The sequence below is a fragment of the Nicotiana tabacum genome, chromosome 1 (genome assembly GCF_000715075.1).
Source record: "Nicotiana tabacum cultivar K326 chromosome 1, ASM71507v2, whole genome shotgun sequence".
Taxonomy (NCBI): domain Eukaryota; kingdom Viridiplantae; phylum Streptophyta; class Magnoliopsida; order Solanales; family Solanaceae; genus Nicotiana; species Nicotiana tabacum.
In genome coordinates this window covers 55,960,741-55,986,391 of record NC_134080.1, presented here as the reverse complement: position 1 = coordinate 55,986,391, position 25,651 = coordinate 55,960,741, and the positions used below count along the sequence as shown (strand labels likewise).

Here is a 25,651-nt window from a genome sequence, read left to right as displayed (position 1 = left end):
GGGGCCCCGTTCCCTCAACCTTGCTTATCTAATGCCTCGTTCATGGTCGCTACTAAAATGATTACACATGTTTAGAAGCCCGAAAAGGGGCTCGGGGTATCTCTAGAAGGCATAACAGAGCCTATCACTTCGATCGCCAATGAGAAGTTCTTTGGCATAGATTTCCAAGCTGCAAATGCCGACAGAAAATGGGCTGATGAGCGCAAAGAAAATGGGCGGGTCCTTCTCCAGCCCATTCCATATCTCTCCCGGTCATTTCTCAAACCTAAATATGTGGAATAAGAAGAAGAAGAAGAAGAAGAGGCCTTCACAGTCGAAGATATTGATGATATTTGTGAAGCCATTAAACAAATGTTATAAGAGTCTCATATGGTTCAGCCCGGGGAAGGCATGAGCAATGCCGAGGTGCTGTACATGGGACCAGATACCAAGCTTCAGAATTGGAAAGCTACCCCATTCCTTATCAGACGGGAGTCCCGGTAGTCCAGTCTTGCTATCTCTTCTACATTACGAGTTATTTTAGGGTGTAAATCGAATGTTTTTACTTTATTGTCTTTCGATTTCAATGTAAATCCTCATATCTTCAATTCAATTCAATGAAATTAATATTTCATCGTCAATGGATGTCTCTTTTTTCTTTATTCTGATTTTGTTATTTTTCTTATTTTATTCTTTTCAGTTCTAATAATGCGGACTTAAATAACATGACACGCTTGCGGCCTTCATGCTCAGATCCCAAAACACTGTCTAATTATGAAATAATGAATCAAGAACCAGAATATGATGAAGATGAGGCTTTTAGGGAAATAAATCGAGAATTGGAACAATTTGAGAATAAGCCTAAGACAAACTTAAATGAAACCGAGCCAGTTAATTTGGGTAGTCCAGAAGAGGTTCGGGAAACCATGATAAGCATTCATGCCGATGAAATAACTAAAGATGCTTTGATCCAACTTTTATCTGAATTCAAAGACGTGTTTGCATAGTCCTATGATGATATGCCAGGGATGAGCGTTGATTTGGTGGTACATAAATTGCCAACTTATACCGGTTATCCACCCGTCCAACAAAAGCAGAGAAAGTTTAAAACGGACATCAGCGATAAGATCGAAGAAGAAGTCACCAAACAATTGAAAGTTGGTGTGATCCGAGTGGTCAGATACACCAAATGGTTGGCTAATATGGTCCTAGTGCCGAAGAAAGATGGTAAAATCCGAGTGTGTGTTGATTATTGGTATTTGAATAAGGCAAGCCCTAAGGACAATTTTCCATTGCCAAATATTCATATTCTTGTTGACAACTGTGTCAAACATGAGATACAGTCTTCTGTGGATTGTTATGCTGGGTACCACCATGTTCTGATGGATGAAAACGGTGCAGAAAAGATGGCTTTCACCACACCGTGGGGCACTTACTATTACAGGGTCATGCCATTTGGCCTGAAAAATGTTGGGGCAACTTACATGAGAGCCATGACTACCATTTTCCATAACATGATGCACCAAGAAATTGAAGTGTATGTGGATGATGTGATCATCAAATCCAGAACGCAAGAAGGCCATTTACGAGATCTAAGGAAATTCTTTGAGCGTCTGCGCATGTATGACTTGAAATTGAACCCAGCTGAATGTGCATTTGGAGTTCCGTCTGGAAAACTTCTGGGGTTAATAGTCACCCGAAGAGGTATCGAGTTATATCCAACAAAGATAAAGTCTATTTGGGATTTGCCACCTCCGAGAACCAAGAAAGAGGTCATGAGTCTGCTAGGAAGATTGAATTACATCAGCAGGTTTATTGCTCAGCTTACTACCACGTGTGAACCCATATTTAAGTTGCTGAAGAAAGACACTACGATTAAATAGATAGATGAATGTCAAGAAGCTTTTGATAAAATCAAAGAGTATCTGTCAAATCCGCCAGTGTTGGTTCCACCCGAGCCCGAAAGACCTTTGTTCTTGTACCTGACAGTCTTGGAAAATTCTTTCGGCTGTGTCCTCGGGCAACATGATGCGACCGGGAAGAGAGAGCAAGCTATATACTACCTGAGCAAGAAGTTCACCAGTTATGAAGCCAAGTACACATTGATGCAACGAACTTGTTGTGCCCTAACTTGGGTCGCCCAAAAGCTCAGACGTTACTTGTTAGCCTACACCACGTATGTCATAACCAAAATGGAATCTCTGAAGTACATATTCCAAAAACCAATGGCCACTGGGAGGTTAGAAATATGGCAAATCCTGCTCACTGAGTTCGACATTATCTATGTCACCCGCACGGTGATGAAAGCTCAAGCCTTGGTGGATCATCTAGCGGAAAACCCAGTTGATAATGAGTACCAACCTCTAAGAAACTATTTCCCAGACGAGGAAGTGAACTCAATCGAAGTAATTGTAGAGGACACCAATGCTTGGAAAATGTTCTTTGATGGAGCTGTAAATGCAAAAGGTGTCGGGATTGGGGCAATTTTGATATTGCCCACTGGCCATCACTATCCGGCCATAACCCGGTTTCGGTTCTTTTAGACAAACAACACCTCTGAGTACAAAGCCCGTATTATGGGCATGAATATGGCGGTTGATCTGGATGTGGAAGAATTGTTAATCATGGGAGATTCCAATTTGATCATTCGGCAAGCCCAAGGTGAATGGGAAACTCGAGACATCAAACTCATCCCATACAGGCAACATGTGGAAGATCTTAGCAAATGGTTCAAATCCGTCGAGTTCAAGTACATTTCTCAATTCCACAATGAGCTAGCTGATGCACTAGCTACTTTGGCCCCAATGCTTCCATACACGGGTAATGTCCATGTTGACCCGCTGGAAATCCAAATTCAAGAAAGGCACGGTTATTGCAATGCAATTGAAATAGAACCAAATGTTCAACCATGGTATCATACTATCAAAAGGTTTCTGAAAACAAAGGAATATCCCGAGCAGGCCAGTGGAGATCAAAAGAGAACTATCAGAAGGCTTGCAAGCAGTTTCTTTTTTAGCGGGGAGGTCTTGTATAAAAGAACTCCAGATCTGAATCTTTTGAGTTGCATCGATGCCTGAGAAGATGAAAAGATCATGAACGAAGTGCATTCGGGAGTATGTGGTCCCCACATGAATGGGTATGTCCTTGCAAAGAAATCCTATGGGCAAGTTACTACTGGATGACCACAGAAAAGGATTGCTTTAGCTTCGTCCGGAAGTGCCATCAGTGCCAAATACACGGTGACCTGATTCATGCACCGCCAATTACATCCTATGTCAACACCTTGGTCGTTAGTTGCTTGGGGCATGGACATCATTGGGCCAATCGAGCCGAAAGCATCAAATGGGCACAGATTCATCTTGGTTGCCATTGATTATTTCACAACGTAGGTTGAAGCAGTCACTTTCAAAGTCGTCACCAAGAAAACGGTGGTGGACTTTGTGCATTCTAACATCATTTGTCATTTTGGTATTCCTAAAACTATCACTACGGACAATGCTTCGAATCTGAACAGCCATTTGATGAGGGAGGTATGCGAACAGTTTAAGATTACACATCGTAATTCTACCCCTTATTAGCCCAAAGCTAAAAGCGTTGTTGAAGCTGCAAACAAGAATATCAAGAAGATCCTCAAAAATATGATTCAAAGTTCTAGACAATGGCATGAAAAGCTGCCTTTTACATTATTTGGATATCGCACAACTGTGCGCACATCAGTTGGGGCCACGCCTTACTTATTGGTTTATGGCACTTAAGCCTTAATCCTGCAGAAGTTGAGATAACCTCTCTTCGGATTATTGTTGAAGCCGAGATTGAGGATGAGGAATGGGTCAAAACCCGTTTGGAACAGTTAACCATGATTGATGAAAAACGGATGGTCACAGTTTTCCACGGGCAATTGTACCAAGAAATATTGGCCCGTGTCTACAACAAGAAGGTGCTACCTAAAAAATTTGAAGTGGGACAACTCGTTATGAGATTTATTCTCCTGCATCATAAAGAAGCCAAAGGAAAATCTTCTCCAAATTCGAAAGGTCCTTACATTATAAGAAGAGTGTTGCCAAAAGGAGCACTATATTTGGGGGATATCGAAGGAAATGATCCCGAGACAGCTGTCAATGCAGATGTGGTCAAAAGGTATTACGTTTGACTACTTTCACAGCTTTTAACATGCTTCGGTTGGGGTGACAAAGGCTTCTTTCTCACTATCCAAACACTACCAATTCTTTGTAAATCCTTTGAGCCGGTTCCCTTTTCTTTGGTTACCCTCTTTGGAACCTGGAAGTTATTATTAAAAAAAATAATGATGAAAAAAAATAAAAGAAAACAAAACAAAAGAAAATCAACAACAAAGTTCCTTGAACTACGTTCGACTTGATTTCGAAAGGATACGTAGGCAGCCTCTCTCTAGGGTTCAGTCACATCAAAATAAAAATCCAAATTCCCCTAAAAGTGAAACTGGGGCAGATGTTATAATGGTTCGATGATGGCCTCGCCTAAAAGGTTCCAAAGTTGTAATTCAATCCGATTGCTTTTTACCCCAAAACCTGTTCAAGCCCTTCCGATCAATCGACAAGGAGGTTCAAAATGGAAGGATACATTTATTTGGATCTCAGACAACCAAAATGAGAGAAATTAAATGAGAGAGTCTTGTTGGTGAAAATTCTCATAGGCACCGTAAGACGATGGTAAGAAGAGAGATTAAAAATAAGAGTCTTGTTAGTGAAAACTCGCAAAGAGCACTATAAGGCGATGGTGAGAAGAGAAATAAGAGAGGTCAGCTGGTGAAAACCCGCAAAGGGTGCCACCGATCGAAAAGAGGATACTCACAGCCAATGGCATCGACATAGTCCTGGGTAAGGTTTCTCGGTGTCGAGGTAAAAGTTGTGATAAATTTCAGAGAGACGGACGGTTTACATGGATCAGGCATCCAGTCCAAAAGGCATGTCATGTTCATTGAAGTCTGCATATACTCTAGATAAGTCCTTCTTTCTTTCCCCCGAAAGGGATACCATTTGTCTAAATTCATTGTTCATTCCATTGTTTGTTTTTCTTTGAATCCCTTTCGGTCAAACTCTGTTCTGAAACTAAGAGAAAGAAGGGATGGTAAGACAGATTTACAGGATTCTCATTTGATACAAGCTAATATGCAAAAAAGGCGGTAGGGGCATCAAGTCGATCTCGACTGGCCATGGCAGTCAATGCTTCAAAATCAAAACTCTTGGAAGGAGAAAATAAAATTGAAGTGCCTATAAGGGCTAATGAAGTTGAAAAGGCTGAGTCCCATGTGGCTAACCGCCTCGGCAAGGTTTGAAAATCCAAGGTACCCAAATGCTCTGAAATTAAAATTGGAAGAAAGAAGCCAGAAATGAAAAGCCTACGAAGGCGATATAAAGTTGGAAAACGTAAATCCCACGCGACTAACTGTTGCGGAAAAAGTTTGAGGAGCCAAAAGTTCCCCAATGCTCCGAAGTTAAAAATTGAAAAAAAAAACAAGTCAGAAATGAAAGGCCTACAAAGTCAAAATAAAGTTGAAAAAGGTTGAGTCTCACGCGACAAACCGTCATGGCAAAGTCTGGAAAAGCCAGAGGTTCTCCGGGGTCAGAAATGCAATTAGTAGTCAAGAAACAACCAGTTGCACTTGAAAGGGCCGAGATCAAGTGACTGAAATGTTCAAGGCTACAAAACCAACCATCGTTTCAAACCGACAAATTTTTATGTGTTTGAAAAATAGGAAACAGGTGCAATCCAAAGAAACCTTACAAAAAGCAGGTGCAACCAAAAGAAACCGCGCAGAGACTAAAATAGCTTTATAGCAGTAGCAACTCCAAAAAGGTAAATGTTCTCCAAATTCTTTCCAGCATTTTACTCATTCTCTTAATAAAAGAAAAAGAAAAGAAAGAAAGTTCCAAATCATGGTAGTATAGGGTCTCCAATCCCTTACTGTATTTTTTCCAACATAAGGTCTCCACTCCTTAGTTGATTTTATTTTAGACATAGGGTCTCCACTCCCTAGTCTCTTTTCCAACATAGGGTCTCCACTCCCTAGTTAATTTTATTTTAGACATAGGTCCTCCACTCCCTAGTTGAAGTTGTTTTAGACATAGGGTCTCTACACCCTAGTCTCTTTTCCAATATAGGGTCTCCACTCCTTAGTTGAAATTATTTTAGACATAGGGTCTCCACTCCCTAGTTAATTTTATTTTAGACATAGGGTCTTCACTCCATAGTCTCTTTTCCAACATAGGGTCTCCACTTCCTATTTGATTTGTCTTAGATATAGGATCTCCACTTCATAGTCCCTTTTCCAACATAGAGTCTCCACTCTCTAGTTGAAGTTATTTTAGACACAGGGTCTCCATTCCCTAGTCTACTCTTCCAACATAGGGTCTCCACTCCCTTGTTGATATTTATTTTAGACATAGGGTCTCCAGACCCTAGTCTCTTTTCCAACATAGGGTCTCCACTCCCTAGTTGATTTTGTTTTAGACATAGGGTCTCCACTCCCTAGTCTCTTTTCCAACATAGGGTCTTCACTCCCTAGTTAAAGTTATTTTAGACATAGGGTCTCCACTCCCTGTTCTCTTTTCCAACATAGGGTCTTCACTCCCTAGTTGATGTTTATTTTAGACATAAGGATCTCCACTCCCTAGTCTCTTTTCCAACATAGGGTCTCTATTCCTTAGTTGATGTTATTTCAGACATAGGGTATCCACTCCCTAATTGCTTTTCTAGCATAGGATCTCCACTCCCTAGTTGATTTTGTTTTAGACATAGGGTCTCCAATCCTAGTCACTTTTTCAATATAGGGTCTTCACTCTCTAGTTGCTTTCATTTTTTATTTAGGGTCTCCACTCCCTAATCTCTGTTTTCCCAAGGGTACACAATCCTGACTTTTATTTGCTTTCAATAATAAAATAGTATAGAGTTTTGTTACAAATAACTCACGAAATTTTTCTAGTGAAAACTGGGGTAGAAAAATTTCTTTCATTCATTTGTTTTGGTATCTAAGCAACTTTTTACCTCGAGGAACAGGGTTCGAGACGACCAAAAGAAGAAGTCTAAATCCATAATAAAGAAAAGAGAAGGAAAAGAAGTGAATCCAAAATATAGAAGTGGATAAAAAGATGTGGACTGCTCAAGACATGACTGAAGTCATGAGCATTGCATGTCCCATTTTGATCAGAAAAGCCATAGAAAAATGAACTAGCACCTGCAGCTAGCAAGTATCAAGATTCAGGTCAGTGCTGAGTGAAGAACTAGTCAAGACTCAAGATCAAGCCTCAGAAGACTAATAGATATGAATCTTGTAACTCATAGCTGACAGGCCTGTTTAGACACGTAGACATGCGGTATTAGACTGAACATGAAAACTATACATGCTAAGGAAACTCAGTTAAGAATTAAGAGAAGACTACTCAGCAAGAACCACATTTTTCAACATATAACCCGAGTACACACCTATCACCTCGTGTACACGGCTTTCACGTATTTTAAATTCCATAACAGTACCAAAACCTAAGGGGTGAAAATTGGGGAAGATGGAAGAAAATTTGGAGAGTTAATTTTGAGGATTTGGATGTCCATTTGATGCCGGATTTTGGTGAATTTGATATGGGTAGACTCGTGAGCGAATGGCCTTTCCCCCCCTCCCCCCACAAGGTTAGACAAGTCACTTACCTCAAACCTCGCTCAATCAATCAATAAGAACGTTTTTCCCTTGACTTTCCGAATCCGAACGTCCCAAATCTAGCCAAACACAATTACATACTATAAATATCACTATAAGAAACAAATCTAAATAATGAAATAATGACTTGAACAAGAAATTAAGAAATCGCCCCAAAAAGCGACCCGGGCCCACGTCTCAGAATCGGGTAAAAGTCACAAAATATGAACACCCATTCGATATCGAGTTCACCCATACCAAAATTGCTGAAATTCGATACAAAAATCTTGATCAAAACCTCAAAATTCGGGCTAAGGATTTTTTTGCCTTTTCTCCAAATTTTCTCAACCCAAATCCTTAATTAAATGAAGAAATTAATGATAGATTAGCGGAAATTAATTAAAAACGAGTCAAAAATCCTTACCTAAATATTTTTTCTGAAAATCCCTCAAATTCTCTCCTCAATCCGAGCTCTCTAGGTCCAACAATGGATAATGAAATCAAGCCCTCGAACTTAGGCCTTTTCTGCCACGCGATTTCGTATCTGAGGACTCCCAGTTGCACCTATGAAGTCGCACACTATCGCAGGTACGGGTTCCATTAATGGCCAGGGCTTTCGCTTTTGTGGACCTGCTCTCGCACCTGCGAGTCTGCTTCTGCGGGGACCTTCTGCTTCTGCGACCATGACCCAGGTCGGCCTCATCCGCTTCTGCGATCACACCTCCGCATCTGCGGACGCACAGATGGGGCTCTCCCTACGCACCTGCAATCCCAGCTTGGCCAACCCAACTTCGCTCCTGCGGCCATACGCTCGCTTCTGCGAGTTCGCACCTGCGGCCAACCCCACTATAGGTGCGATAACACCAGAACATCCACGCATCATCCATTCCTCTAAGTCTAAAAATGATCTGAATCACACCCGAGGCCCCCGAGACCTCAACCAAAAATACCAACAAGTCCTAAGACATCATACGAACTTAGTCGAGCATTCAAATCACATCAAACAACGCTAAAAACTCGAATTGCACCCCAATTCAAGCTTAATAAACTTTAGAACTTCAAACTCCTACATCCGATGCCGAAACCTATCAAATCAAGTCCGATTGACCCCAAATTTCGCACACAAGTCATAAATGACATTACCGAACTGTTCCAACTTCTAGAATCAAAATCCTACCCCGATATCAAAAAGTCTACCCCTAGCTAAACTTTCCAAAAATCACCCAACTTCCCAACTTTCGCCAATTAACGCCGAAATGATCTACGAACCTTTAAATCAATATCCGGACACGCTCATATGACCAAAATTACCCTACGGAGCTATTAGAACCATCAAAACTCTATTCCAGAGTCGTCTTCACACAAATCAAACTACGGTCAATTCCTACGACTAAACCTCCATTTTAGGGACTATGTGTCCCATTTCACTCCTTAACCAAAAACCAAACCTCCCGGCGAGCCATAAAATCACAAAATTAGATAGATGAAGCAATAAATAGGGGTTCGGTCTAATACTCTCAAAACGACCAGTGGGTCGTTATACTTTGGAACCCGACAAATCTCACAAAATCCGAACACCCATTCTGATAAGAGTTCAACCATACTAAAATCATCCAATTACGACCTCGAATTGGCCTTCAAATCATCATTTTATATTTTAGAAAAGTTTTTTTTTACCAAAATTCTCAATTTCTCCAATTCAAATCATCAATTAAATGATAAAAATAAGGCTGAAATCGTGAAATATAACCAAAATTTGAGTTAAAAATAGTTAAACCGATCCAAATAGTGAAAATACCCTCGAAAATTGCCCACAACCAAGCTTTCTAACTCAAAAAGTGATAAAATAACAAAATCCCTCGAAATAGAGTACTAAACAGTCTGCCCGGGGGTTCTTCTTCGCGATCGCACGATATTCTTCGTGATTGCAAAGAACAAAATCAAAAGCGTCCAATATTACTCCTTCGCGAATGAGGCCACGCATGCCCTGGATTTCACGAACACGAATGGCAACACGCGAATGCAGAAGGCAAACACCTGGCTGCCCCTTCCAGCCCTCCCTCTACGCGAACGCGACAACACAGGCGCGAACGCGACAGCTCATCAGTGCTCCACAAATGCGAAGACAACATCGCGAATGCGATGATCAAAACATTAGACTTCCAAATATCCCTTCGCAATCGCGAATATCCTTTCACGAACGCGATGAATTGCAGACATCATGTGATGACCCAAAATGTCATCTTTAAATTAAATAATCATCTCGATATTTTAAGACCTTTAAAAGCGGTATCAATAATTCCTCAACTTGCGTGCATAGTCCGTATAATTTTCCGGAAGGTTTTTATGTGAAAAATGGATTAAATTGTGAATTAGAGCTTTAAAACTCAAATGAGTTGACTTCGGTCAACATTTTGAGCAAACGAACCCGGATCCGAGTTTTGACAATTCCGGTAGTTCTGTATCGAGATTTGGAACTTGGTCATATGTCCGAAATCGTATTCGGAGGTCCCTAGATCAAATTATCACCATTTAACAGAATCTAAAAATCTAAGGCTAAAGATTTCTTAAGTTTGACCAGAGATTTGACTTTTGAGCAAACAACCCCGGAATGATATTTTGATGATTCCAATAGTTTCGTATGGTGTTTTGAACTTAGGAGCATGTTCGGATTTGGAAGTCCGTAGGACAAATTGACACATTTTGGCAAAAGTTGGAAAATAGAAGATTTTTGAAAAGTTGACTGAGGGTTGACTTTTTTGATATCGGGGTCGAAATCTAGTTCTGAAAATTTTTATAGCTTTGTTATGTCATTTATGACTTGTGTGCAAAATTTGAGGTCAATCGGACTTGATTTAATAGGTTTCGGTATCGAATATAGAAGTTGGAAGTTCTTAGTTTAATTAAGCTTGAATTGGGGTGTGATTCACGAGTTTAGCATTGTTTGACGTAATTTGAGGCATCGACTAAGTTTGTGTCATATTATGGGACTTGCTAGTATGCTTGGTTGGGGGTCCATGAGGCTCGGATAAATTTTGGAAGAGTTTTTAGAAGATTTTGGCGTTTTGAGCATAAGCATGTTATGATCCAAAGGTACATTTTCAGTTATAGAGATCGAAATTTGATTTCGAGACTTCCTGGATTTTGAGAAGGAGTTATAGGAGTGATCTGGAAAGTTTGGTCTAATTTCATCAAGTCGCAATTGGGTTTTTAACGTGAAACATGAGTTAATTATTTAACGAGTGAAATGGGAATCTCACTAAGCTAATGAGCTCCGAATTGGGTTTCGATTGAAGGACTATGTTCATATTATTATTTTGACTCATTGGAACAAGAATCATCGAATTCTGAGTTCGTATGATGGAGTTAGAGACTTTTTAGTGAAATTAAAGACTGTTGGTGCAACAGATTTAGTGTGCACCTTTAGCGACCAGATTTGACCACTTTTAGCGACCAAAATCGGGTTTTAATGTTGTTTCTGTTTTTTTAGTTCATTTTGACATTTTTTTGGTGAAAGAACACGGCTTGGGGCGATTTTTGAGCAAGAAATCATGGGAAATATTGAGGTAAGTCGCTTGTGATGATTTCTACTCCATAATATTAAATTATCATCGAATAATCCGACTAGATTACATATTTTTGAGGTGTAAATTGGGGATTTAGACCTAGGGATTTGAAAATAAGATTTGAAGATTTGGAGGCCAAATTGTTATCGGAATTTAGTAATTTTGGTATGGTTGGACTCGTGGCTGAATGGGTTGTCGTATTTTATGAGTTTCGTCGGATTCCGAGACGCGGGGCCCACAGGCGATTTTGAGTTAAATTTCGGATTTTGTTGGAAAATTTGTATTTTCATCCGGAATTAATTTCTATAATTAGTATTGACTGAATTGAATTAACTATGGCTAGATTCGGGTCGATTCGAGGCCAATTCGAGGGGCAAAGGCATTTTGGAGTAGGATTTTTGCTCGGATTAAGGTAAGTAACGGTTATAAATCTAGTCCTGAGGGTATGAAACCTTGGGGATTGTGTCGTACGACTATTTTGGAGGTGATGCACATGCTAGGTGATGAGCGTGTGGGCGTGCACCGTAGGGATTGTGACTTGGTCCGTCCCGCGAGACTATGGAATTAATTGGCCTACTATTTAATACATGTTCCCTCTATTTTCATAAAAATGATTGTACTTCATGTTAGAAATCATGCTTAGGCCTTATATGATCACTGTTGAGACCTGCGAGGTCGTGTACTTACTAAATTAGTTGCTAATTAATGTTTTGTACTCAATCATAGCTTTTCTTGCTTATTATGCCTCTGTCTCTTACTGTTCATTGTTGATACATGACATTACCTCTGTTTGGGTTATTTATATGATTTTTGAGAGCCCGAGAGACTGGAGAGATTGATGACTGAGTGAGGCCGAGGGCCTGATCTGTGAGGATATTTATGGGATCGGGCTGCACGCTGTAGCATGTTGTTACTGATTTATGACTAAGGCTGAGGGCCTGATCCGTGGGGATATTTATGGGATCGAGCCGCACGCCGCAACATGTTGTTACTGATTTATGATTGAGTGAGGCCGAGGGCCTGAGTGATTTATGCCACAAGGTGGCTTGTTATAGCGCTTGGGCTGAAGGAGCCCCTCCGGAGTCTGTACACACCCCAGTGAGCGCAGGTACCTACTGAGTGCGAGTGCTGAATGCGAGTGCCGAGTGCCGAGTGCTGAGCGACTGGGAGGAATGAGTGAATGTGAGGAATGAATGATTGTGAGGTTGGAGTGAATGGGAGGACAAAGTGACTGTTATTCTGAGAAAATACATTTACTTCATTACTGTTGCATCGCAGATGTCATATCACTGCTTTGAAAATTATTGGAAGATATTATTTACTGCTCAGTCAAATTTAATATCTGGTTTATTGAGTACGTACTGATATGTCTTAAACTGTTAAATTGAAAGTATGACTACTCTTATTTGAAAGTTATTGAGATAATTGTATTTGCATAGCTCGTCACTACTTCTCAGTTCCTTATTTATTTCTGTTACTTACTGAGTTGGTGTACTCACGTTACCCCCTGTACCTCGTTTACAGATCTAGACACTTCTGGTCACGGTGGTTAATGAGTGAGGAGTCAGACTCAGGAGACTATTGAGGTAGCTGCATGGCGTTCGTTGTCCTTGACTCTCTTTTCCTTTCATATTCTACTGTTCTATATTTTCAGATAGTGTTTTATAAGTCGGATGTTGTTATCATTTAGATTCTCATGCACTCAGTGACACCGGGTTTTGGGGATGGATTGTTTAATACTTTTGGAGTTATATTCTATTCTTAAAGGTTTTATTTAATATTAACTGCTTCCGCCTTTATTTAAAAGTTCTACTATGTTGAGATGTTGAGTTGAGGCTTGCCTTGTACCACGATAGGCGCCATCACGACAGGTGAGATTTTGGGTCATGACAAGTTGGTATCAGAGCACTAGGTTACATAGGTCTCACGAGTCATGAGCAGATTTAGTAGTCTTGCAGATCGGTACGGAGATGTCTGTACTTATCTTCGAGAGGCTACATAACCCTTTATTAAATTTCACATTCTTGAATTCTTATCGTGCGACATTGATTAAACTTGAAGCGTAATTCCTTGAATTCCTTCCACGCATTCGTGTGCGCACATGAGTGCTCAGTATCTGTTGTGCATCGACAGCTTGTGATTCCCTGGATGAGGAGCGAGATGTGATTTCTGTGTGTGATGTTGGGCTAGTCTGGATGACTTGAGGCCAGGTTTTGTCTGTGGCTTGAGTATTGAGATATCGATTGTGTGAGCACGTGCATTTGGGACTTATATGTCCGTTTGTGTCCTTATTGATGGGATTTGTGACAGGATGACTAGGGGATGAGTATGATTTGATTGCGAGATGTGTTCAAATTGTTCAAATGTAACGAGAAGAGTTTGCTAAGGATGTAGCAAGGATTATTAGGTGTTTGACTTCTATCTTGAGTTGGCATATGGCCTCGAGCTATGGGTGTGTTGAAGGACCTCTCGTGTAGTTTGGTAGTGGAGTGGAGTAAATCTTCATATGGTGTTATGAGTTCAGACTTAGAGGGGAGTTAAATGATTATGTAATAGTTATGATTATGGAAGCGTATAGAGAGATACAAGTTTGAGGCTAAGCAAGTGGATTATCTCCTGCGGGATGTTCTGAAGTTTGTGTGATCCTTATGTTGTTGGTTGGCAGTCCTCTCTTATCAATGAAATATACGTGTTGCAATTTGAGTTTGGATCGCTTATAAGAGTGGGCTTGACTGTTATGAGGGTGAATGCGAGATTTGCAAATCGTTTGAGGAATTAGATGGGTTGTGTTGCATTAGCTTATGAAAGATTTAGCTTAATCTCATCCAGTTAGGGCAGCTCAACTAGTTATTGCGGCACGGGCCGATGACAGACCTGCCTTGTCTTTTGAGGCTTTGCTAAGATTGGACAAGTTTACCAAGCTATTTCCAGTCCATTTCAGTGGTAGACCTTCTGAGGACCCACATGATTTTCTCAACCGCTGCTATGAAGTATCGTAGAACATGGGAATAGTTGAAAGCAATGGGGGTTGATTTTACTGTGTTTCAGATGACGGGTTCCGCCAAGAGGTGGTGGAAAGATTATGTATTTACTAGACCTGTTATGGTTATGTCTGAAGATGCGGACGCATTGAGAATATCACCCAGTGAATCATGTAGAGGTGCAACGGACCTTAGCGTCTGGTTGATTTATATGAGTTACAAAGGTCAACATTGTGGATTATTGGACGTTGTGACCTATGACTTCGTGCCAAATGGGGATGTCTACTATCAATGAATGGATCGATGGTCATATGTTATATACGTCTTGACCTGAAATGTATATATATATATATATATATATGGTACTGAAAGGCTCTACAATAATTTACACATATTTAAGGCCTGAGACATGTAGGGGATAAGGTTAGGACTTGCGATATGTTTGCCACCTTAATAATCCAATACTTCAGTTTCAAAGGAGTTAGAAAAAAAAACTTTACATTTACAGAAGGTTTGCTCAGTGTGGAAGTTAAGGTTGCAGATTTTGGGGTGCTTCAAAGAAAGTACAGTGGTTGACGATCTTCTGGACTATGTAGTTCGTGCCAAGATTTATCTTGATGGAGCTATACTTTTGTGATTATTGTGTATAATTAGGGGAAAGAGTTACCCCAAAGAAGAATCGAAGAGTATATGAATAAATAGGTTAGCTCAACAGTGTTGAGTCAACATAGCAAAAGTGAAATTAGCCGCCGGTGTTTGTGGCAAGCCTATGAAGAGGGTAGACTAGCCAATACAACACCACCTACTGGACTCAGTTCTCAGAAATGTTTTTGAAGGAGTTTGTCTCCCGGATTCTCTGTAATATGTGGTATATGTGGTCTGAACGGTTGTGTCAGGTCACCATGACAATGTCAAAATATGTCATCGGATTCAATAAGTTAGCCGTCATACTCCTACTTTAGTTCCTAAGCTAGAGAGCGAGTCCACAAACTCATTAAAGGACTCAATTATGATCTTGAAATTTAGTAAAACCCAGGAAGCTACAGGTAGATGCTTCATTTCGGCCAGTGGTAGAAATTGTTAAAATGTTAGAATGTGTTCTGGATGAGGAAAAGAGGAAGCTAAGAAGACCAAGAGGTCTCGAGATTTTAAAGGATTCAGTAGATTCTACTCTACAACTACAAATCATTATGACAGGGGCTCAGGCAGCCGGCCAGCCCAGTCAATATATCTAATGACTCGGGGTGCTCCAGAAAGTTCTTTTAATGCACCACCGCCACGAGGTTTGTGTAATGGTTATTTCAGTTATCTAGCATAGATTCAGTATGAGCAGCCGAACCTTCAAAGGGATTGTTATGAATGTGGTAGTATTAGGCACATCATGGGAAAATTGTTCTAGACTTGGGAGAAACATATTTTGTAAAAGCACTCAGGCTACGTGCCCCATTACAGTTACTACTCCACTTACATGACCAACCAGAGGTAGGGGTCATGATGTTAGAGGTGGAGGTGAGACTCCTAGAGGTGGAGACCGAGCCGTTGATATATTTTCTATGGTATTGCTGAGGTTGCAACACCAGATGGCGTCGTTACAAGTACGGTCTCGAATTATTATAAAGTAACAATTTTGTTAACTTGATTCGGTTCTGAGTATCGAGGCAAGTCCTCCTATTATGCTCCACTTATGAGTGAACTTCGTAATTCTAAAATCTACTTATGTGAATACTCCTGTTGGGAGATTCGATGGAGATAGAGTATATCTATCATTATGTGTTGTGATTTTGTTAAACGGAAAATTATTCAAAAGAAGAAAATGGAATGTTCCAATTTGGCACGATGTGCATATTACTTGTGGTACCGAGTTGAGGATGAGATCCCCGTGTTTTATATAATGTGAAATATTTAAACCGGGCAACAAGCTGCGATAAATGTTATATAAGGACGAGGTCTTTGTGGTGAAAAGAAATTATGTGTTTAAATGCTCCCTTTGTGAAATTAAAATTTGTACTATAGTACTTATAGGGAGTCATGCCTATTAGACTTATCTGCAAAAATAAATCTTGTATGAATATCTTTGTGCATAATTTGCTAGGTTTGTATTGTAATTATTGAGTTTTAGACTACGAGGTGAGTGCCCGGGGATGTAAATTGTTACTCATTAATTCGGGTAAGTAATTATGAGATCTTCATGCCTTGTTGTTAGTAAACTGGAGGTTTAAAATGATATTTTGTTAACATGAGGTTAATTGGCGATGTTGTAATCTATTATGAACAACTATTAAGACCAGAGATGTGGTTATGGTCATACATATGATGCGTTTCATGTCAAGATATCATTGTGATAATGTCGTGCTTGTAATGTGGAGATTAGTGTTATTGATATATACTTTGTGGTACTTTGCTGGGTTGTGGATATATTGTTAGGAGTTGCATTGGTGTTACTCTGACAGGTGGATAGTCCCAATTACAGGGAAGACTCTGCCAAAATTTCTGAAAATTTAGGAGTTAGAAAAATTTGGGATATTGAGATGTGCAAAGAAAGAGATAAGTTACATTATGTGTTTGAAGACGCACTTTACTTCTCATTTAAGGACGAATGAACCTAAGTGGGGGAGAATGTAACACTCCGTATTTGATGGGTGCGTAGGCACGAGTTGCTATAGCCAGTCGAGACTAATATCGTGTGTTGACGTGAAAATCAGACCTTTCTGGAAATGATTGGGGTGTAAGAAATTCGGTCTTAAAGTTTACAAATATGGATAAAGGAAATAATCTCGATTGAAATAGTATTGTCAGGCTTATGTTGAATGCGGTAATGTGGGATCAACCGCGAATATTTGTGTAAAAGTAAAACCATCAATTTGGTAACCTGAGAATAATTCTTAGTACGTTTGAGGACGAATGTTTGTTTTAGAGGTGGAGAATGTGATGACCCAAAATGTCATCTTTAAATTAAATAATCATCTCAGTATTTTAAGACCTTGAAAAGCGGTATCAATAATTCCTCGACTTGCGTGCGTAGTCCGTATAATTTTCCGGAAGGTTTTATGTGAAAAATGGATTAAATTGTGAATTAGAGCTTTAAAACTCAACTGAGTTGACTTCGGTCAATATTTTGAGCAAACGAACATGGATCCAAGTTTTGACCATTCCGGTAGTTCCGTATCGTGATTTGAGACTTGGTCATATGTCCGAAATCGAATTCAGAGGTCCCTGTGAGCACGTGATTTTTGCTCTATGAGAACTACTCCCAAAAATTCAAAATAAAATAATTTTGTGTTGTTTGTAATTTATTTGTATTTTATCTGCACATGTTTATTTTTACTTTAGTTAAGAAAAATACAAACAATATGTGTTGCCTATGCATTTAGGATTTAATGTTACAATTAGGAATTAATTAAAACAATTTTGGCTTTGCGAGAACAAAAATCACAAAAATGATGTACTGTGCATTTTTAGCATTTGATGTCCGATTGTGCGATTTTGTTTTCCCATTTGTTAGGAAATTATGTGTGATAATTAATTAGCATTTTTATAAGTTAATTTGATTTATAAATCAATGTAGGATTTTGTCTTTTAATTTGGAAAATTAGTTTAAGAAGAAAAAGAAACAAATAAAACAAGAAAAAGAAAAAAAAGTCGGATTGGGCTTAGGCCCACCCCGTTTTGCCCGTTCAAACAGGCCCAAACCACCCCGGTCCAGTCCATCTCAAAGACACCCAAACGGCATCGTTTTGGGGAAGACCTGATCAGGGCCGTTGATCTCACTTGATCAACGGTCCATATCACTCCGCCCTCACCCGTAACCCCATACCCTACCCGTGGCCCCAGATCGACCCCGACCCCAACACTAAACCAAATGACACCGTATTTGATTAGTTCCTTGAACTTAGCCGTTGATCTTAGTTGATCTAACAGCCGGGATTAAATCCCTCACGTCGTATATATTCCTAAATCCTACCCCGCCCCCTAAACCAAAACCCCCTCACCTCTTCGTCTCTAAGCTTCAGAGACCAAACAGATCCCCCGCCTCTTGCCACCGTGCACCGCCCACCGGAAATTACCTCACGGCGGTTCTGATGGTCCAAGCGACCCCATCTTTTCACCACTGATTCCCCACACCCTCCTCTTTCCAAATCTACCCTCCATTGTCCTCGAATCATCACCGTCTGCTTCGAATATCAGATCGAAGAATCAGTCTAAAACCCTAGTTCGTCCAATGACCCCCAAATTAACACCCTTAGAACATCTAACCACGCCCAATCCAAATCCTGTACCCGTTTGCTTCGAATCATCCTCAAACTTCTCGAATCTTCATTTGAAGATTCGAGCAAAACCTGGACCTACCCCAATCCGCCCTGAACTCACACCCTGGCACCCCCTGCCCTCCCTCATGCCCAAAACACACTTGGTTCCGTTCGAATCTTGCTAGAACCATCCGAACCCCAAATCGAACCCCCAAGAACCCTAGAAAACCAAAGGTTGAGGTTTGTCCGAAGAAAAGGAATTTGGGTGTCCAGTGGACCTTAGTCGAAGTGTTCTCAGTTGAGAACACTCGATTAAGGTCCGTTCGTCCTCAAAAAAGGTCCGAGTCAGAGTCCAAGTCAGGATCGTCTAGTCTCCGAGTTCCTGAGGTATTTTCTTTTTCTTGTTAGTTCCATTTTGTATGTGTTTATATCTGTTTATTTGTTTAGTTTAGTTTTATTGACTTTCCATTTCTTTTGTCGATTGATTCTGTCCGTCTTCAATGACCCTTTATTTGGTCGAACTTTTTCTGGTCATGGTTAATGAATGTGATAAAACTATATAATCGATTTGAATGAGTGTCGTCGATTAGTTAAGTTTTTATGAATCCCTGTTTCTATCAATACGATTCGAATCACCTGTGTGCCTGTTCGATTCTTATTTGCTATTGATTGTATGTATTGAGATTCGTGTAGTCGATTGAATAAGTGTCGTCGATTAGTTTTACATGCTTCAATTCTGATTAAATAACCTGATAATAATGTGATTCGTACTGCTTCAATTCTGATTGAATCATTGTTTGAATTTGATTGTGAATTGGTTATAGCTATAGTATTTTAGTGATCAGTTAAAAAATTAGTTATTAGGTTAGTAACATAGTAAACATATCGACGAAGTGTAGGGCATGGCAGTAATACACAGGGGTTAAGGGGGGTATTTTGGGGTTTAAAAGGCTTGAAATGTTTAGTGTTAGTGGTCTGACAGTAGGGTACTTAGCTGACCATTAAACTAACACTTTGTCTAGTAGTAGTGGCTTGGGAAACATAATAGCATGGGGGGATTGATTGAATATTATAAGTTGCCCATGCCTTTGGACACAAGACACTTGATAATGGGCTGTCAGGGAATATCATGGGCAGAAATACTTTCCTAAGTGCTCCTTAGAATTGAAAAATGGGCTGAGGTTTTGGGTTTAAATAGAGAGATTAGTAAAGACATTAGGGGGATTTTTTGAACGGGCAGGAAGGGTTTAGAGTCAAAAAGATATAGAAAAAGTCAAAAAAGATAGACAGACAGACAGAGAGAAAAACAGACATTGAGAGACAAATAAGGGAGAGGGCTGGAGAGACACACACTTCCTGACCTTGACAAAGGTTGAGAAAACCTATTGTTGTATTAGTGTTCCTGAAGTCAAATTAGAATTCCAGTTGATGAGTTGCATGTTTCTAGCTTGATTTCTGATTGTGAGAGTCTCAGAGGTTCCCTGGTTGGTTCTCTAGTGATTTTGGGTTTATTCAAGCTGGTTTTGAGTCAGTTCTGGTGATTCTATTGGGTTTTAAACACTTCTGGATCTCTGGTTTATCGCTTGGGTCTGCTGCATATGTCACTAGCTGTTGGTACTAGCTATTTAGTATTCGCAGTGTTTGTTTGCTGTTCTACTGTGTTGTATTGCTACTGCTGCTGATCCTCTTCTTCCTCTTCTTGTATTGTCAATACCAGGTACATATTTCGAGCCTATGTCGAATGTAGCTCCATCTGTTGGAAACATGAAATGAAACTGAATATCTGTCGTGGTTCTATTTTGATAATTTTGTTATGTTAGGTAGTTCCCTGTATAGAGATTGAAATGCCTATTGTAATAAAATAGGGGCTATCCTGAATGGTGAATCTAGGATTGCTAAACTAGTTAGAGAAGTGTGTTGAATCCGGAGTTAGCAGTTTATTTTGGTCTAGCTATTGTTACCAATGTAGTGCAATTTGGATCTGTATGAGGGATAGTTTTGCAATTGGACATTGAGTTAATAATCAACAGACGCCAGGGCAACAAGCAAGTTTAATAGTCTTCAGTAATCCATTTCTAAATTCATGATTCCTTAAGTATTGAGTATTGGTTTAATATTGTTAGTTTGAGCTAGTAATTACTGTTGCATAAATCCAATCATGCCTCCCGTCGTATTTTCCCTTTATAGTGATAATTAGGAACTCATTAATAGATAAGCAAGTAAGATAATCTTCATGATCATCGAGTTCATGTTGAATAACTTGTAGCATCTCAGAGTTTGTGTGTTTAACTCAAGTTAAAACGGGGTCTGATTTAACAATTAAAGTCTTAACAGTCCACTAAGCGGACAGTTGGGGCTTCAGTGTCCTTCTCAAACTGCCCAGTTTTCATACCCGTAGCAATTTGTCGAGGCGGGTTGGCCATTTCGTTCCTGGACTGACCCTGAGGCCCCAAAACCGTGGAGAGTTTGACTTAGTTGGAAGTCATAGGTGCAAAAGTAATAGCTCCTAAATAATGCTAATTAATTAGGGCCTTTTCTTGTTACTAGAGACAAAAATATGATAGAAAAATGTAGTCACTTTAGGATCGTCCTGTTAAAAATAAACGAGATGAGCCTCGCCGAATAAAACGCACGGACTGCGGGGCCCTCACAAAATGTATGTATTAATTACTTAGAACTCGGGATCGGCCGCTTAGCGAACTTCATGGCCTTTTCCCAAAATGACCACGCGTTAGTCTCTTTAGGCACAGACTTTAGATAACATTACCTTCCTAAACCCGGGTGCACATTTATGTGACCCAAATCCAAGTCTCGACGAAGTCAAAATGTGTCGCTAATCATGGGTACATTGATTGTGACGTGGTTCGAGATGCCTTTCCACGATGTTGCAAATTCTTTTTTAAAAAAACAAAAACAATGAATGAGATGAGCCTCGACAAACAAAACACATAAGCTGCGGGGCCCTCTATAAGAGTTTGTAAAATTCCTTAAACTTCGGGATGGGCCGTTTAGCAAAAGTTCACGGCCTTCCCCAGAATGATAATACGATCGTCGCTTTAGGCGCGCCTTTAATAATTTACTTTCTTAAACTCGGGTGCACATTTATGTGATCCGAATCCAAATCTCAACGGAGTCAAAATGTGTCGATAACCACGGGAACATTGATGTGACGTGGTTCGAGATACGTTTTCACAACGTTGCAATTCTCTGTTAAAATAACGATGATAATAATAAAAGCTGTTAAAAGTTAAAATTTGCACATAGGTTCATAATTGTATAAAAATCAGATAATCAAGCCGAATATGACAATTGAGCGACCGTTCTAGAACCACGGAACTCGGGAATGCCTAACACCTTCTCCCGGGTTAACAGAATTCCTTACTCGGATTTCTGGTGCGCGGACTGTTGAACAGAGTCAATATTTTCCTCGATTCGGAATTCAACCGGTGACTTGGGACACCATAAATCTCCCAAGTGGAGACTCTGATCCTTTAATAATAAATCCCGTTTCGATTGTCCTTTAATTGGAAAAACTCCCTCTGCGCCCCTTTGCGGTGGCGCGGGCAAAAAGGAGGTGTGACAGCTCTGGCGACTCTGCTGGGGACACGAACCCAGAATCTCTAGTTCAGGGTTCAGAATTCGAGCTTAGATAAATTGTTATATTTGGCTTTGTTTATTATCTGATTTTTACATGTTTGGGCCTAATGTGCTAAATGCTGCTTTTACCTCTTTGATATTATCTGAACTATATATAAGCTGTGCCGAAACCCTTCTCTTCTTACCTCCGGGGATGTGCTTGCTAGTTGAGACTCCCTATTCTGTTAGTGTCATACCTGAAATAAGAAAGAGGCTAGATAAGTTACTAAGCCGGATGGCCTTTTGGTTCCCGGTACGTAGCCCCCCCCCCTCGACTCGAGTTGTCCGCTCGGGTACACAATCTAGAACAAATACCCAGGTTATGAACCTAGAATAACTCAGCTTCATGCCAGATCCCTAGTAGGAACGTTTGTTTGCATCACGTGCATTTGACTTTGGAGGCTCAACACAGAGGTTGGGTCTGTCTAGGACAGGTGTACCAAAAAATGGAAATGACCATCCTGATGCATCTTACTTGCTACCTGTGCATTTATTTGCTTCGGACTTGCATGCTGACCGACTTTTTTGAGGAGAGCGAAATAGCAGTATGAGGGTTAAGGAGAGTTAATCGCCTGTTTTCGAAAAAAACCAATGTCCAAATAGTGTCGAAACTCTGCCGAATTTTTGAGAAAATGGAATAAAAAAAATAAAAAATAAAAATAAAGAAAACGAAAAAAGAAAAATATAAGTTTTATTTGCCAATGAAAAGAGTCTGGTTTTCAAAAAGAAGTTTGTTTTATTGACCCGAACTACACCGGTTTGATTCTCACAGGGTGTGGGATACGTAGGCAACCCTCATCGGGTCCAACCTCCCCTTTTACAAAAATAGCCAAAAATGTCAAATTTTAATTGTCAACTTAAATAAGTCGGGTGATGCCGGTTTTGGCAAGAATAGCCGAATGTTCCCGAAAGGGACGCCGGAAGGCTGACTTTGCATAAACGGCCACTTTTAGTCATTTTTGGATTTTTGGACTGGTTGACTCACCCAGCTTTAAAATCTTCGTTCCCGAAGTGCTGAAAAGCCGTGTGCGGAGCCGGATCTTCCTTTTAATCTATGAAAAATTAAAAATAGTCAATTTTTTGAGTCAAATAAATTTTACTTCTTAATCACCTTAATAAATGTGCAGGATGAGCACGATGCAAAATGAACCTTTTTCGATAATGACTAAAATCCCTTTCAAGTTGCGGCTATGGTGGGATGACTTAGGTGGTGAAGGGCAAGATGAGGTCAAGAAATATCTAAAAGGTCTTACAGGTTTATTGAAAATCCAGCCTCGGGGGGATATCATAAGAGCTTTGGTCACTTGTTGGGACCCGACACACAATGTCTTCCACTTCTCCGATTTCGAACTCACTCCGACTTTGGAGGAAATAGCCGGGTACATCGGAAATGCTGAAGTTCCGTTGAGGCAAAAATACCTGGTTGCTCCAAGAGCTGTCACTGTGCATCGGTTTTTAGATTCGTTAAAGATACCCAGGACGGTCCATAACCCAGATTTGGCCGCAAGTTTTTGTAATCCGCGCTTCATATACGACAGATACAGTCATGTCGGAGGATTCAACAATCCGGGTAACAAGTTATGCAACAAAAGTAACCGTCAGAAATGGGACGAGCATAGACGAGCGGCTTTTATGATAACCTTTTTGGGCCTTTTGGTATTTCCAAGGAAAGATGGAAACATTGATCTAAAAATAGTCGGGGTCGTTAGTACCTTGCTCACTCAAGATAAAAGCACTCTTGCGCCTATGATCGTATCTGATATCTTCCGAGCTCTCATAGCCTGCAAAGCCAAAGGGAACTTTTTCGAGGGGTGTAACTTGTTGCTACAAATATGGATGACTGAGCATCTCTGCCACCGTTCCCAGCTCTTGAGTTATGCTTCCTCGAAGAAAACTTGCATAGAAGAGTTCTACACAAGAATCAAGGGGGTCAGTCTACCCGAGGGAGTTACGGCATGGACATCTTTCTTTCGGACCCTCACCGCCAGCCAAATACAGTGGACACTAGGATGGTTGCCTGTGGATGAAATCATATATATGCCAGCCACTGGACCCCATTTCCTTTTGATGGGACTCCGGAGTATTCAGCCCTATGCCCCGTATCGAGTCTTGAGATAGTTGGGGAGATGCCAAATAGTTCCGAAAGATGAAGATCTTAGTGGAAAAGTAGTCGAGATCGGGCCCAACGGACAGTTTCCTGAAGCAGCGGTCCGACAAGTTTGGAGCGAGTGTCAATACTTAACAGCCAATATATGTGTACGCGATCGGTCCAAGGGTAAAGTTTTGCCGGGATACCTTGCTTGGTTTAGGAAAGAAATCGAGTTTGGGAGACCGGCCAAAAGTCCCCATCTCCAGGAGTTCGTCCAGGCGTCACAAGAACAGTGGGATTGGTTGGCTAAAGAAGAGAGTTGCAGGGCAGAAATAGGCAAGCTGAGGCAACAGATTAGAGACCTGGAATTTGAAAATAGTCTGCAAGCTGATGCCGACCGGGGAGAAAAGAGCAAATTGGCCCAAGAAAATGAGGCGCTGAAAGCCCAAATCCGACAAATGCGGAGAGATGCTGACCAACAACAAAGGAGTCGGTCGGATGAGCGGTTAATAAAAGGATTGGAAAAGGAAATCGGTGAGTGCCGGGATGATTTGAAGAAATCTGAGGATACCATAGAACAACTCCAGGCACAATGGGCGAAAAGAATAAAAGAGCGCACACTGTACTTACAGCAGGCAAGAAAAGACTATGGAAAGACCGTTGCCAATCTAAAAAGGAAAGTGACCACCCTAGAGAGCGAGACGGCTAAACAAGCCAAGGTTTTTGAAACCAAGAGTAAACACTGCTATAATCTGGTGGCCTCAATGGAAGATGAAATACAGCATTTACGGAAACAACATCGGCATGATTCTCAGGTTTTGAAGGCTAGAGGGGATAAGATAGAACGCCTACTCCTAGGGAAAGACCGAACCAGGAACAAGATTCTGACTATTGCTCGTGCTATTACCAAAAAATGTCGGGAGTGTGAAAACATGACCCATACTACCTTCTTCTCGGTGGTGATGATATTTGTGAAACAAATCATGCATGAATTGGAGCAGCTGGAAAGTAACCTTACACCTAAACCCGTGGCGAGGCCGAATGACGCCCCGCGGGCACCCAAATTCAAAACCTTAATGTGTTCGTAGTTTGAATCTGCATTTTCTTTCTCTTAGAGTCTATTGTCTGTTAGAGTCTGTCTTTATTTCGCATCAGAGTATGTTGGTAGTTATTGAGTTCGTACTTGGTTTGGTTTCGAGTCTGTTATTTTCCTTTCTAAGAAGCGTCTGGTTTGTAATAGAATGTTTATTAAAGAAAAATCGAAAATTTCCAAAAAATTATCTTTTTGCTTTTCGCACTTATAGGGCAGAACTACGTCCGGTCTGATTCATGCAGGGACATGATACGTAGGCAATCCATATAAGATTCGACCACCACTAAAAAGAAAATGAGGAAAGGCAAAGTGAATAAAAGAAAGGAAAAGAAAGAAATAAAAAGAGAGATAAAGAAAGTTTCAGAAACATTTAAACGAGGCACAAATAAAG

The 25,651-nt window shown here is 40.4% G+C and overlaps 1 protein-coding gene across 1 annotated transcript; it reads left to right on the top strand.

The window, feature by feature from the left end:
* The first annotated feature begins 2,567 nt into the window (after positions 1 to 2,567).
* LOC142162733 (uncharacterized) lies at positions 2,568 to 3,056 on the top strand. Its single transcript, XM_075219359.1, has one exon. The coding sequence runs from the start codon at positions 2,568 to 2,570 to the stop codon at positions 3,054 to 3,056; it is 489 nt and encodes a 162-aa protein (XP_075075460.1).
* Positions 3,057 to 25,651: the final 22,595 nt, after the last annotated feature.

Coding starts and splice junctions, on each gene's coding strand:
- LOC142162733 (XM_075219359.1), top strand. CDS start 2,568: ATGGCGGTTGATCTGGATGTGGAAGAATTGTTAATCATGGGAGATTCC.